This window comes from Lygodium microphyllum, chromosome 1 (assembly GCF_053477565.2).
Source record: "Lygodium microphyllum isolate KBCC chromosome 1, Lygodium_microphyllum_v1.1.10, whole genome shotgun sequence".
Lineage (NCBI taxonomy): Eukaryota > Viridiplantae > Streptophyta > Polypodiopsida > Schizaeales > Lygodiaceae > Lygodium > Lygodium microphyllum.
The window spans coordinates 197939517-197955432 of NC_141135.1; the positions used below are offsets into that span (position 1 = coordinate 197939517).

Here is a 15916-nt window from a genome sequence, read left to right on the forward strand (position 1 = left end):
ATACTTCATCACCTTTCTCTCATCATTGACATCCTCGAGTGGTTGGATAAGCTTATATTGTAATGTGATGTGTTGGGTATACCATCCCTACTCCTATCTTCTGAGCCACTATTACTTAATCAGTTGCCACCCCCTAAAATTCACTTACCATCCAAAAAAGAAAAAAAATCAATGTGGTTCCATCCGCCTTTGTAAGGCTTGGTAGACCACGAGTAGCCAACAATCACCATCTGTCTGATGCCTTGTCCTCTCTGGGGTGACTACTGGGACTCCCTTGGTAAGATAACCATTGCCTCTATAGTCTTGGTAGGCCATTGGGCAGCGGATGTGCACCCTTTTTCGTCCGATGTCTCAGTTGCTTTGGGATGGAACACCTTGAGATAAACATTGTAGGCCTTTCCCAGACTCAGTTTTGGGCATTGAGAGGGGATGTTGAGCTAAAATATGCTTTACAGTTTAACAATCCCAAAATATGCTTAACTAATGAAAAACGCAAATATGGTGCATGGTTCGAGAGAGTTTCTGTAGTACCCCAAAACCCTAATTTTTGGGACGTCCTTTAACATCTATAATTAGACAAGCTGCCTACCATTCACCCTTATCATTTTGTGCAGGTTTCTCGCTCTACCATGCAGATTTCAGCAACCAGCCACCTACTATCTATTGTCTAGCCATCATCGACTACAACCCATCACTATCCAGCCCTAGGAAGCCTGTTTTCAACCATCGTCCTATTGTTTGGAGGTCTCCATCTGCAACGTCATCATAGCATTTAATTAGCATACGTTTTCAACATCCAGTGCCAGGCGACAAGCTGCTGCCATCTCTCCCACCGGGCCACTGCTGCAATACTTGCATTTTTGCTATCCAACAGGCTGTCTACATCAACAAATACCTCTCCTATTGTTGCCTTAGTTCCCTGACACTCTAGTGATCAATCTTTGGTGCTTTCTACACTCCGACACTCTGATTGGTGGTTACTGCACTTGGAATCCGTCTCCGGTGGACGTCACTCTCCAACACTGCATTGCTCTACCCTTGGGCATTCTGTACACTCTTACATTCATTCACATTCATAGCATTCATTCACTTTAGAGCTTCTTCTCACTGTGTTTGTCTCTGTGTTTGAGTTTTGAGTTTTTGCATTTTGCGTTTAGGGTTTGAGTTTTGCTTGTCTCTATCTGAGTCTTTGTGTTTCAGTCTTGGTCATACATGATGTGTTTCCTCAATGCAAACCCAAGTAAATCTTCACAGGGTCCACCTCCAACAAAGAAAAAGGTGATTGGTGTGAAGCAAGTTTACAAGACTAAGTATTTGGCTGATGGCACCTTGGTCAACCATAAGGCAAGGCTTGCTGCCAAGGGTTTTGCACACATGAAAGAAGCTCACAACGAGGGGGAACAAGGATAGAAGTTGAGAGAAGCAAAGCTTGCAGACACCAGCGGCAGGCAGCTGCACACCTATGAACCTAGCATTTAGAGACATGCATTTAAGTTTAAAAACCCATTTAAATAATGGAATTAAGGTTTGAATTGGAAAGAGTTACCTGGAAAGGATCAGCCTTCACATTGTTGCAGTAAAATTCTTGCATGTAGAATAACAGACAACTACAAGCTCTATTCCTTTGGTTTGTCGTAACTGCTTTCAGTCTCACCTTTGAAAACCGCATTGTCAAAATCACATTAGAAATGGTTGGCCGCTTTGAAATTTAATAGCTAACTAGTTGATGTTAAGGTCAGAATTTTGAGACTTTGTTTTAACCCCCAAGTACCTGATGCCATCAATCTTTAGTAGCAGATAGAGACAGAGAATGTTCCAATCTCCTGAACTTTCTTTGGTTTATGTCGCCAGAGTAGTTGTAATGCTATTAAGTTTCCAGCATCAACAACAGAGCTGCAGGCTGCTACAGCTTCAACACTTCCAGACGCGCACTAACCACCTCAGATAAGAATGTAGCTTGTTGATGTAGGTTCACAATCCCAGATGAATACCAGCCAGTTTAATATAGATCTGATACATTGAATATGCCAAAAACCTTATCCCAGTGTTTTCTATGATCTTTGCCATTATTTAATGCACCACTCAAAAAATGTCCAACTCCTCCAAAGCATGTATTGAAATAACATCTAAATCTGGCACATAACTATGATGTTTTATATCTAAAGTTAGTTCATCAATTATTTCCAGAAGATTTTTATGCTGGTGATGGCCAACTACGAATTGGTAGATTCTTTTATTGATCTCTATAGATGAACTTGCAAGCTTCTTTCTAGTCCCTGAGGATTTCCTCAATTCCTCTAATCTAAGTGCATCATCCCACTTGCCCGCGCTAGCATAGATACTAGCCATCAACACATATGCAGATGCATCTTCCAAACTCATCTCAACAAGTTGCTGAAAGCATTTTAGCCCCAGCTCTACTTCTCCGTAAACTTTGCAGCCATTTAGTAGAGCTGTCCAAACTTCTCTGGATGGAGGACACTGCATTGTTTCAATAAACTTTTCGGCCTCGTACACATGTCCAGATCGTGCGAGAAGATCAACCATAGAAGCGCACTGCTCTGTCAATGGTTCAACTTCAACTGCTTCCCTCATCATTTGAAAATAATGCTGACCCTTGAAGACTAAGCTGACATGGCTGCAGGCAACAAGAAGACAAGTGAATGCAATGGCATCTGGTTTGACACCCTGCTCTTGCATGTCCTGGAAAAAATGCAGAGCCAGGTTACCTTTGTGATATGTGCCAAACCCTTTTATTATTGCACTCCATGATGCAGTATCTCTCTCCGGCAGCATGTTAAACACTGCTTGGGCATCTTCAAGTGATCCGCATTTACAATACATGTCAACTAGCATACTACCCACATAAGTGTGGCTTTCTAATCCATGTTTTGTTATCTCAGTGTGCATATGCATGCTTGTCTCTGTAGAGCCTATGCTGCAACAAGCCTTCAAACAGGAAACAAATATTGCAGCATCTGGAGATGCCACATCCACCTTCATCTGTCCAAAGCGCTTGAGAGCTTCCTCACCTAGCCCATGTTCAGTGTACCCTGTGATCAAAGCAGACCATGATATTAGATCATGAGCTGGCAGTTTGTCAAACACACTCTCTGCTTCTACAATAGAACCACATTTGGCGAACATGTCTACCAAACTGCTGCTGATGATGTGATCTTTCTCTAGCCCTTTTCTTGCAATCTCCATGTAAATTTTCTGGCCCTGTTCTATAGCACCTGCATTGGCACAAGCTTCCAAAGTGCATACAAATGTTACAGGACTTGGAGAAACTCCATGGAGCTGCATCTCTTCAAAACACTTTAAAGCTTCCATGCCAAGCTCATTTTCTGCATATCCTGCAATGAGGATGTTCCATGAGACTACATCACGATTTAACAGCTTATCAAAAACTGCTTGAGACTCTGCAAACGAGCCACATTTGAGATACATATCTATTAAAGCATTAACAACAAAAAGGTCTCTTTCAAGCCCTAGATATGATATATGCACATGAATTAACCTGCCTGTTTCAATAGCTTCCAGGGCCCCACATGCTTTCAAGCTACAAGTAAATGCAATGGCATCTGGACTCACACCCTTCAGTTGCATTTGTTGAAAACACCTATATGCCTCCTCTGCAGACCCATGGTCAGCATAGCCTGTTATCAACACACTCCAAGAAACTACATCTCTAACTGGTAGCATGTCAAATACATTCTGAGCATCTGTAAGAGAACCACATTTGCTAAACATATCAATCACCGAATTATTCACCAAGCAGTCCTCTTCCAAACCTTGTTGCAAAATATCAGAATAGATTGCACGCCCTCTTTCTAACGAGCCCGCCATGCAACAAGCTTTCAAACTGGACAAATATGTGACAGCATCTGGAAGAACACCTCCGAGTTGCATCTGTTCATAGCAATGAAAGACTTCCTTGTCAAGCCCATGCTCAGCATAACCTTTAATCAGTGCACTCCAAGAGACGACATCCTTGACTTGAAGACTTTGAAACACTTGCTGGGCTTCCACAAGATACCCGGATTTACCAAACATGTCAACCAGCACATTGCCCACCAGAAGATCTCTTTCAAACCCCTTTGAAACAATCTCAGTGTAAATTTCTTCACCCTTTTTGGTGGCACTCAAGGTGCTGCACGCTTTCAAGCTGCACATGCATGTAACAGGAACAGGAGACACGCCCTCCAGACTCATCTGCTCAAGACAATTTAAAACTTTAACACACAAGCCATGTTCAGCATATCCTGCAATCAATGCACTCCAGGAAACTGCATCTCGAACTGGCAGGACATCAAATAACTCCTGTGCTTCTGCAAGAGAGCCACATTTTACAAACATGTCCACTGCAGCACTGCTTACAAAAGAATCCTTTTCAAGCTTATTCTCAGCAATCCCAGCCCAAAGTTGCCTGCCTTTTTCTAATGCTCCTAGGCTCCCACAAGCTTTCAGGCTGCACACAAAGGATGCAGCATTTGGGAACACACCCTCTAACTGCATCTTTTCAAAACAGTTCAAAGCTTCCCCATCAAAGCCAAGTTCAACATAGCCTGCAATCAATGCATTCCATGAGACTACATTCCGAACTGCCATCCTGTTGAATGCTTGTTCTGCTTCCACAACCAGCCCACATTTACTGAACATGTCAACCAAAGTGCTCCCAATAAAAACATTGGTCTCCAGTCCTTGTCTTGCTACCTGAGCTCCAATCAATCGACCCCTTTCAATATCCCGAAGTGTTCCACAAGCTTTAAGAGTACAAACAAACGTGACAGCATCTGGAAAGATCCCCTCAATTTGCATCTGTTGAAAACATCTCAGTGATTCATCACTAGATCCACAGTCACTATATCCTGCAATCAGTGCATTCCATGAGACTGCATCTCGAACCAGCTGCTTGTCAAACACTTCTTGTGCTTCTGCAAGCGATCCACACTTTGAAAACATATCAACCAAAGTGTTGCCTACAAACTTATTTGCATCTAAACCCAGTTTTGCAATCTTGGTGTATATTTTCCGGCCTCTTTCAACAGACCTTATACTGCTACAAGCTTTCAAACTGGAAACGAATGTAACTGCATTGGGAGTCAGACCATTTGCCTGCATTTGTTCAAAACAATTCAGTGCTTCTTGTCCAAGCCCCCATTCTGCATACCCTGAAATTAAAGCATTCCATGAGACCTCGTTTCGGGCAGGTAGCTGATTGAAAGCCTCATGAGCTTCTGCAAGTGAGCCACACTTGCCCAGCATACTGACCAATGCACTGCCCACAAAGAGATCTCCTTGCAGTCCTTTCAGAGCTACCTCTGCACACAGATGCCGGGCTCGCTCCAAGTCTTTCAGCTTGGCACATGTTTTCAGGAGGGTAACATACGCATGGCTGTCAGGTTGTACGGCATTGTCTCCTTTCATATCGCAGCAAAGCAAAGCAAGAGGGTGCTGATACTAATCGCCAGACTCGTCTACCTCCTCCATGGGCTAGCTGGAAGAGCAAGTGATGACACTAATCACCAGTGTCCTTCTCTACCTCTATCCATTTGCTGGGCATGGACTATTGAAAGACATATGCATGCAGACAGTTTCTCAGTAATCACCAGGGACCCAAGGCAGATTCTTCACTAAACCAGCCTTTTCCAAACTCTGCTTCTCTAACGTGACTGTATGTGTATTGATTTAGCTGGCGCACGTGAGGGGCTTGGAAGTTGGGAGAGCTACACGTTACAAACAAGGTCGATACCGCCACAAAGGCCTGCTTAGATGAAGTTTTGCAAGGAAAAAGTTGCCACAATATAGTTTTTGCCTTTAAAAAACTAGGAAGAGAGGTCAAGTCTAGTTATGAAATGGTATTCTTTAACTAAAGAGAGTACTTTACTATGTCGTGGGATAGATTAGGTGCATTACTCTATTATAGGATAGTTTGGGTGCATTATATGTTCATAGTTTCTCTCATGCGTGGTGTACATAGCACTTTAAGTTCGTGAATGAATGAGAGTGCTTTGTTGTAGAATGGGATAGTTAGGTGCATTACATGCTCATGATTTTTGCCACGTCTAATGTGGATAATATTGTAATCAATAGTTCTTGCTACTCGTATGCTTGTTGTTAGCAAGACACTGTTATTCTTTGCAAGGAGATTGTAGTGTGGTAGCATATGGGAAAGCTTTTTCTACTCTCCAAGGTCCCATTGGCAATTTGTAAGCCAAAGGTTGCATTAATAGGTCAGTTTATAAACCAAATGTTGCTCTAATATCAACGCACTGCAAGCTATGCTTTGAGCTCTTTTTTGAGTTGCAATGTCTTCATTTGTGTTAAGGCCATGTTGGTGTGGTCTATATGTAGGGATGCAATGCAAATCAATGTGAAGGTCACACAAAATACACCATCTATTCTTCAAAATGGCAAACACATGCTCAATGTGTACTCTATTTGATAGATAGCAATTAAAAAGTTTCCAATGTTATATCTAGCTTTCAATATAGATTGATGTAAATGCCATCGATAGCTCCACAAACATTGAGAGATAGAGCAAGAGCTTGGAAATTTGCAACTATGTGCCTTCATCTTTGGCCATGAGGCATCGCGATGTACTTAGGCTAGAGTTTCACTCCAAGAATTTGTATAATGAGGTGACAATACTTTTTGATTGTAGACTCCCCAACACCAAATGTGTCAACTATATGATGGGTAGAGTCATTACATGCAAGTCAAAGCAATGTAAACCTAAGTGCCTTCTTTGGTTCAATAGCAGACTACAAAAAAAGGCAAGTATGAGTGGCAAATGGTCAAAATGGTTGGACCTTTCTAAGGAGTTGTTGAAACTATTGAAAGTCACCATGTATCTTATACTATACAAATCATCCTATCGATCAATTTCTTATAGAAAAATGATTGTTGCACCACAAGATAATAGAGATGTTATTGAGGGAGAATCCACAATTCTCGAAAGAAAATATTGCCAATGAAAGTCTCAAGGAGGTGAAATAGAAATTTCAAAAGAATTAGAAGCATCATGTTGTAGCAAATAAGAACCAATGGAGAATGGGAATCATCCTCCATCAACAAATTCAAAAGGAAATAAGTGGAAGTCAAGCTCATTTTTCATCCTCTTAAAGTTGCACAACACTTATGTGCATGACTATGCTCTTGGAGTCTTTCAACAATGAAAACATATGTGGTCTTTTTTTCATGCACATGAGGTGGATCTAGGAGGATAGTATCGAGGAGCAATGAGTGTAGGGTTTGCGGTTGAGCAATGAGAGTGGTAGAGGGGGATTGAGAAAGGGGGCGTGGGCGTGTAAGGAAGGCAACCTACTATGTATTCAATGGGAGGAGGAGAGTAGTTGCACCCTCTTTTTTGTAGGGAAGAAGACAAAGGGCAAGAGGTGTGAAGGCACAAAACCACAAAAGTAGTTGCACCCTCTTTTTTGTAGGGAAGAAGGCAAAGGGCAAGAGGTGTGAAGGCACAAAACCACAAAAGTAGGTGGGGTGGTTTTCTTAATCCATCCAACCTTGAGATATGTGTTCATGTATCCAAGTCACATGTGCATCCAATCCTAATGTCTAAGCATTAAAGTGAGTCATGAGACTCATCACAACACGCATAAGTGCACTTCATGTGCATGGCATATGAGGAAAATTCACTAATTATGCTTTGTCGAATTGTAAGAATGGATGAGGAAGTTGAGCATTAATGAGGGAATTGTTTATGTGGAAAGAGTTCTCAGTGGGTAATTTTATAATGAGGCCGTTCCTTTCTTCCTTTTTTTGGGATGTTGTATGTATAGAGATTTTCAGCCTTTGAAGGTGATTTTACAAGCATAAAGACACATAGATTAGTCAAACTAAGTGTCATAACGCTCTATTATTATGAGAGAGTTATAAGAATAGGGTGTACTTCATGCCCTAAGTAGGTATCCTTATGTGCATTATTTGAAACTTCAATGTGATTTTCAAGTGGCATGCATGTGTATTTGGATATATTTAGGGTGTGAAGTTTGTGGTTGGTGCTTGATGTATAGAGGGTTATGCACATATGCAAGTATGTTTGAATAAATATGCATACAAATTTGGAGGTGCAAGTGTTTTTGTGTGCACATTGCATAACATGGTCATGCATGCATACATGTTCTTGTACATGTGAATGTTGTTTCACATTTTCTATGTGTATCCAGTAACTAGTTTTAAACTTGTATGTGGGCATGGAATGGAAGCTACTTTTGAATTAGCATACTATTGTAAGTATTCACATGCAAAAAAAGGTTCTTAGAAGTTAGGCATTAACATAACAATAATATTTCACTTAAGTTTCATTGATAGATTGACCCAAATGTTAGCATTTGCCTTAAAATAACTTAAAATTTTCAATTCTAAGCTATATAACTTATTAATTTGAGTGAATTAACTTTTAGCTTGAATTCACTTAAGATTAACTTCTAGATACATCACTTATTAATTTAAAATAGGATTAGTTTGTCATATATATAACTTATCAATTTGAACAAGAAGAACTTATTAATTTAATTTAATTAATCTCTAAATTAACACATATTAATTTAGAAGTTAGTTTTTAATAGTATTGCTAAACTTAACTTTAAAATAATCTATAACTTAGACTCAAGTTATCACTTTTGGGGTGGTGGGAAACCATCTCACAAATGGGGGAATGTGGATTGCTCATTAGTGTAGTGGCGAAGGAGGCATAGGAAGAAGTGATTGGGAAGTTTTTTTCCCGGGCGGTGGGGTTTGGGAGACACAAGAGGAGGCAAGGTATCTAGTGATTATGGTATCGAGTCAACCTCAACATGGTGATCATCATCAAAGTGGATTACCATCCTCACATGAGAGAGAGAGAGAGAGAGAGAGAGAGAGAGAGAGAGAGAGAGAGAGAGAGAGAGAGAGAGAGAGAGAGAGAGAGAGAGAGAGAGAGAGAGAGAGAGAGAGAGAGAGAGAGAGAGAGCCCACGCACGTGTGTGTGTGTGTGTGTGTGTGTGTGTGTGTGTGTGTGTGTGTGTGTGTGTGTGTGTGTGTGTGTATGAGCAAGAGGGACCTAGATAAATCTCAAGTAGGAGGTCCTTTTGTGGTATGCAAACATGCCAACAAGGGGCAATGGGGCCAACTGGATGGGTTGGTGGAGCTCAACAAGTTTTCACCTTAGCATTCACCTTATCAACAAAATCGTTTTTTTTTTTTTTGTAAAGACAGTAAGTTGTATTGAGAAATAAAGTAGAAGTTTACAAAATTTGGACTTTTTATCAAGGAGTCAAACCTTGGGTAGCTTCAACATAGTAGTTCAGTTTAGTTACAAAACCTAATAGATATTTTATCTTCCAGCTAGCTAGTATTTCCATTTGATTGTATTCCAAAAGGGAGTGGGGTCTTCCATGCCACAAACCTTAATCTTCTAGATCTTGTTGTGATCTTTCTCAACTGTTTTGTCCATGGTTGCTACTTGCATTGGAAGGTCTACATTAAAACCATGTATTGGGTCTATGATTGCTTCCTGCACTGGAATTTCTATATATAAAACCATGTATTTGGTCTATGATTCCTTGCTCAAACACTTCCTTATTCCTATAAATTCAACCATGGAAGGTCCATGGTTGCTATCTGCATTGGAAGGTCTACATTAAAACCGTGTATTGGGTTGCTCAAACACTTCCTTATAACTGCAAATCCAAACATGCCCCACAAATATAGGCTCTTGATTCAATTCTAGATCATTTGTAGGATTCCATAGATCTCCCCTAGGAGGACTTCCTTCCATGTAATACTTGTTGGATGAAAGGGGGGTATTACCACCTAACAACAACAAATTGACAATGTTAGTATTAACTTTGCAATTTAAAACTAAGTATGCAATTGTCCCTTCCTCCCTTCTACATCTTGGACAAAGACCATTTCCAAGACCAATTTTCTGAGCTTTGCTATTAGTCCATACTACTTCCAATATTATTAGCCACATCAAACAAGAAGCTTTAGGTTGGATGCTATTACCCCAAATCATATGGAATCAATAAGACCATTGATGATGATTCCAATTTAGGTTCCATTTTTTGTTCAATTTGGCATACAACATGTTTGGCACTAGTTTGAGTTTTAGCAAGGGGAATGAGAGGCTTATCATTTAGTCGATGGATACCCCTAGGGTTAAGGCCTTTGTTGAGTTGTATGGTTTCGCAAAGAGTAGGCCCTTAGTAATCATGTCTCTCTTATATCAAGAGGGGTTCTTCTTTAGACAAATGAAATTGTTGGTTGAGGTTATTTGAGGCCTTCCGATTCCCAAATAACCTCAACCACCAAAGGGTCAAGGCCTTTGTTGAGTTGTATGGTTTTGCAAAGAGGAGGCCTCTAGCAATTCTGTCTCTCTTACATCAAGAGGGGTTCTTCTATGGACAAATGCAATTGTTGGTTGAGGTTATTTGGGGCCTTCCAATCCCCTTTATTAAATTTCGAGAGGTCTTTCAATTTGTTGATGCCTTTTCTTGAAATTTTAAAAGCCAAGGTGTCTAATGCAACATGCCCATGAAAAATGTTGAGCTAGATGGAGTTTGAGGCACACCAAGGGAGTCTTCATTGGGGAAATCCCTAGGTGCTCTTTATGGGGACACAAGAACTCCATATGATTTTGATTAGATCTAAGCATCCTTTGATAGCTAATTTAACTTGGTTGAAGGCTTTTATTAATGCTTCATGCCCTTTCCATCTAGGGATTTCCTCAAGTTGGAATTGGCACAATTGTAAAGGATAAGGATGGCCCAATCCTCTTGCTCATGGAGGAAAGGCCTAGCTATCCATTTTGTTGCCATCTTGTTTGCCAACTCAAGTAGGTTTGGCAAACCCAAACCACCCTCTTCTTTTGGCTAGGCATAGTCTCCCCAGGAAACGTCGGGAAGTTTAAGTTTGTCTCTATTTTATTGCCAAACATTCTAGATTTCTTAATCCAGTTTTGGCTAGCTTCCAACATGATAGGAAATAGATGGTGGAGGGGATGATGATATACTTAACATGATAAATCTTCATTCAAAGGTGAACTGCATTCCCCTTAAATACTCAAATATTTTTAAAACCTTAATACCAAATCCCACATTTGTGTGAGTGTCAATCCAAACCCAATTGGAATACCTAGTAATTTGAACACTTTCCCTTCTTCAATTACCTTACATCCTTCATCACTTAGCCATTAGGGTGGAGATTCTATTACTGATTTGAGTCCTATTTGGGTTGGATTGACTATTGAGCCTAAGACTAAACAAAAGATATTAATGCATTCCCAAAAGGATTTGATTGATGACGGATCGTTCTTCATTGTTCCATTTGTATTGTTAGTTAGCATGCTTAGCATCACATCCTTGTTCTCCATTTTGAGTCCTCTCAATCTACCTTCTTTCACTCCTTCCTCCACTAGCCGTCCAAGGATATTAGCTAAAATTGCAAAAAGTAGTGGGGCTAAAGAGCAACCTTTCCTAATAGACCTAAATAATGAGAAGGGGGCAAATAACTCACCTTTGACACCTAGTTTGGCACTTGTGTTACCAAACAAAGTACTTACATATCTAATGGGTTTCTTGCCTAGGGCCATATCATGTAGGAATTAGATGATAAAACTCTAGTCAAGCATGTTATAGGCTTTATCAAAGTCAATTTTGGAAAACATAAAGTCCTGATTACTTTTTTGTGTATATTATAGAGCCTTCCCATATGCTCATACTTGTATCAAGGACGTATCTTTCCTTGATAAAGCCCTTTTGTTATTTTCTTAACTAGCAATCTAGGTGGGGGCTAAATCTTCTAGCCTAGGATTTTGCAATTATCTTATAAGCTAATGACATGGACTCCAATTCGAGAGACAATTTTTAATATCTCTTGTGTATAAGCTTAATCACCCCCCCATTAGTTGATATCTATGGGTCAGGCACCATATCTTATGGATTCTTTCCAAACCTAATGGAGGGAATTCCTATTTGCAATTACTTTGGGTTAGATTCTATCAATTTTGGCTTTGGCTTCCCACATGCTTATAATTGTATCAAGGGCGTATCTTTTCTTGATAAATCCCTTTTGTTATTTTTGTTATTTTCTTAACTAGCCATCTAGGTGGGGGTTAAGTCTTCTAGCCCAGGCTTTTGCAAATATCTTGTAAGTTGATGATAGATAAGTGATTGGCCTCCAATTTGAGAGACAAATTTTAATATCTCTTTTGTGTATGAGCTTACCCCCCCCCCCCCCCCCCTCCCAATTGATACCTATGGGTAAGGCACCATATTTTATGGATTCTTTCCAAACCTAAAGGAGGGGTTTCCCATTTGCAATTACTTTGGGTCATATTTTAGCGATTTTGGCTTTGGCTAGCATCACTTCTTAGGATTGTTCTTTAGTAGGGGAAAAATATCCTCAAAGAATTGTATAGCTGTTTTTAGGTTCTCTTCATTAGTAATGGTTGTATTACCATCCTTTTTAACCAACATGGCCACCATACATTTTTCTTACTTCTTTTTGATTGTGTTGAACATTTATTTTGTGGGGTCCTACCCATTAGATCCTATTGTATTTCTTAATATCATTGGCTTCCTCTTCTTCTAGGATTCTAAGACCTTTTTAGATTGATAACAGTTCCTCTTGTAGGTCTACCCTCTCTTGGCTAAATTTAGAACCTAATTATGATATTCAACTACATTTTTGCTTTCTACCTTCTTTATTTTTATTTTTATTTTCTTCTTTTTGCTTGTTTTGATAGGTCTTGTGTTGACTTGATTGTGGTTGCCTAAGATGTCTCATGTTGTGAAAGGTTGTTCTCCATAGGCATTTTATTTCCCCCCTCACCTCTTGAGACTTAAATTAAGAGTGATGGATCCATAGAGAACCAACATGCCCTAATCACATTTAAATTACTAGAAAGGCTTGTTACAACTAGAAATTGATACGACAAAACTAGATCTTTATGGACTTTACAATTGACATGAGCAAAGGTAGAATCAAATTTGCTGAGATGTAAGTCCTATTTATCCTTGCCTTTTAAATAGCACTACCCTTTTGATTATTCAACCACGTGAGTCCAATACCCATACTTATGTCAACTAGCTTGTGATAGGAGACATAGTTCATCCATGAAGCTTTTCATTCCATGAAATAATTTGTACTTTCATTAGATATCTATCTCACTGATATCCTCTACCATATTGTAGTTTTTCTACCATGATTAGAGGGCATTATATTTGCATTAGGAAGTTCCACAAGGAGGCCCTCTCCTAAGCAATGCATGGAGCATACACAAAAACAATTGCAAATTTTGAATTGCTACCCATCCATGTCCAAGGTTAGTGGTGGTTTTGACTAGTAACCCTTTTAGGTTGCTACTAGTCCCTATCACAGTTTACTTAGATTCTCATTAGAGACTTTGACCTCCTAATTATGTTAGGTGCTTTTTGGAGATCCTTCATTTAACCCTTCACAATTCTTACTTTATTAGGGTCAATACGTGTTGGGGGATAAAGGTGCAAGTGCCTAGCCACCCGTATATCAGTTACACAAATAGTACTCACACCGTGCATTAGTTATCCGCACCATGCATTTGTTATTCACACACTTGTAAACTGCAGGTGGTGGGCGCCTACCATTGTCACTTTATTCTTATTCTTTTAGTGACATTTGGATAAAGGGAAGGTCAGTTACACATTGTGACTATTGGAGTTCCCACATTCTCTCTCTCTCTCTCTCTCTCTCTCTCTCTCTCTCTCTCTCTCCGACTTCGTGCTTCCACTCCAGGGTTCACTCCCTTCAACTGGTATCAGAGCCATCTTCCTCCCAAGCTCCAACCTACTAATGCTTCAACTTGTGGAGAATACCTTCAACTCACAGTTTCAATGGCAACCATGGATTCTTCACCCCAAGGTATGCATTGGGCCCTATATTCTACCTAGCTTCTTCCCCTCTTTTAAAGCTTGTTCTAGGATATCACTTGGTTTGTTTGAGCACCTTAGAGTGCTTCCAAAGCCTCAACACCATTAGCAAGAGCAGCAACAATGTGCATTGTGCTTGTTGTTGCTACCCACTTCTTGGCATTCTCAGTCATGTCCTCCAACTCCCACGCATTGGTCCCGACACTTGGCAACCTTGGACTCTTCCCTGAGATTAGTCTTGTAATCTTACACATCATTTGAAGCTCCTGGATCATCCATTACTTCATAGTTTATGATAGTTTTCAATCATACAATTCAGGATAGCACATCACTCATTGTTTGGAGGTCACTTATGCTTCCTTAGATGTCTATTTGATGTTGAATCATCTGAGGATGTTATGACCATGTATTAAAAACCTATGGGATTGATTTGAGCACTCATTTACTCAGTTTTACATAGGTTTTTTGTTGCTATAATAAGCAGGGCTGAATGCTATTTTGTTAGGCCTATTGTTTGTTGATGCTTCTCAAGCACTTTGGATGCTACATTGGGATATATAATTGATCTTACATGCTTGGTTATACTTGTGGAAAGCTCTTGAGCTGAGATTGAAGCTTTGAATCTAGACATTGGCTATCAATCACAATTATGTATGGTCCTTTAATGCTCTAGTAAGAACTTTGCAAGCTACTTGGGTTTGATTCTCTCGGATATATGCTACTTGGATCTTGGATGTTTGGATGCCTTCCACATGATATTTTGAGCTTTTTTTGCTCATCTAGCATTTGAATTTTGTTCTAGTGGTGGGAGCCGCTTCTTGACACTTGGTTATTTCATTGAGCATTTTGGTTATATAGTTAAGCTTGAGGGTCTTACAGTGATACCATGGGACTTGATGACATGTACATACTCTCATCATGCTTTATGTACACAATTGATGCTTAGTGGGTTGATCTGACATTACTTCTAGGCTGACACCTATCTTTGTCATGATGTTGTCAGTGATGTATGCATCTTGGTTGGGTATGTATTGAGCTTCTGTTACATTACTCAATTTGTTGTTCCTTCGGTTGGTCTCCTTTATTATCCACGAGACCCACTCTATGCACAATGGTTATGCCTATGGGATGTATCTCAGTCTGACCCACTAATCCTTTGATAGTTCTTCTTGGTACTAGTTACATATTCACTCACTATTAGTTGGAGCTATCTCTCAACACTTGCAGTTTGTCTTATATCAGTGATTGCCCCTCTTTGGCATTGATCTCTTATTATTGTACTTCGTTTTCAACATGTTGTAATTATAGTTTATTGCACTATCTATGCAAATAGTCACCTCCATTTGATAGTTCTTTGCATTGAGTTTGTAGAATAGCTCATTATTTGGCATTGATCTCTTATTGTTGTACTTCATTTTCAGCATGTTGTAATTGTAGTTTATTGCACTATTTACGTAAGTAGTCACCTCCATTGCATGGAGTTTGTAGATAGCTCATTATTTGGTTAGTACCCCTTGTTTTCAACTTGATCTAGCAGTGGATTTGGGGTTGATTTGTAGGTTATTAGAACAATGTATTTTCTCCTTCTATGCATTTACTTGGTCTCAATATGGCTGGTGGTTCCAATTATAGTATTATCTTTAATATTGACAAGTTGGGTGGCACCAACTACAGCTATTGAAAGGTCCAAATCTAGTTTTAGTGTAGAAAATTAGGTTGTTAAGGCTTTGAAACATGAGGATATCAAGCCCAAATGTATTGATGCAGAGAGGATTGGGCCAAATTAGATGAGCTATGTAAGTCCATCATCATATTGTCCCTCTCTAAGCATGTGTTCTATAATGTTATCTCTAATAGGCAATCCACATGGGACTTATGGGATAAGATTTGCAATGTCTATGACAAGCAAAGCCCCACTTCTCATATGTATTGGCTGAAGCAACTCACGGACCTTCGCATGAAGGAGGGCACTTCCATGTTAGCCCACAAATGAGTTTTATTCT

At 39.8% G+C, this 15916-nt stretch overlaps 1 protein-coding gene across 2 annotated transcripts in view; it reads right to left on the reverse strand.

Annotated features, from left to right (window-relative positions):
* Positions 1 to 5745, reverse strand: part of LOC148042138 (putative pentatricopeptide repeat-containing protein At3g01580) — a 34613-nt gene extending 28868 nt beyond the window's left edge. For both annotated transcript variants that reach the window (XM_087685601.1, XM_087685599.1), the window contains exons 1-2: positions 1772 to 5745; positions 1547 to 1654 (exon numbers count right to left, since the gene is read on the reverse strand). In XM_087685601.1, coding sequence (XP_087541727.1) covers positions 2083 to 5430 — 3348 coding nt within the window. In that variant the 5' untranslated portion in view covers positions 5431 to 5745 and the 3' untranslated portion in view covers positions 1547 to 1654; positions 1772 to 2082. The remainder of the gene's footprint in view (positions 1 to 1546; positions 1655 to 1771) is intronic.
* Positions 5746 to 15916: the final 10171 nt, after the last annotated feature.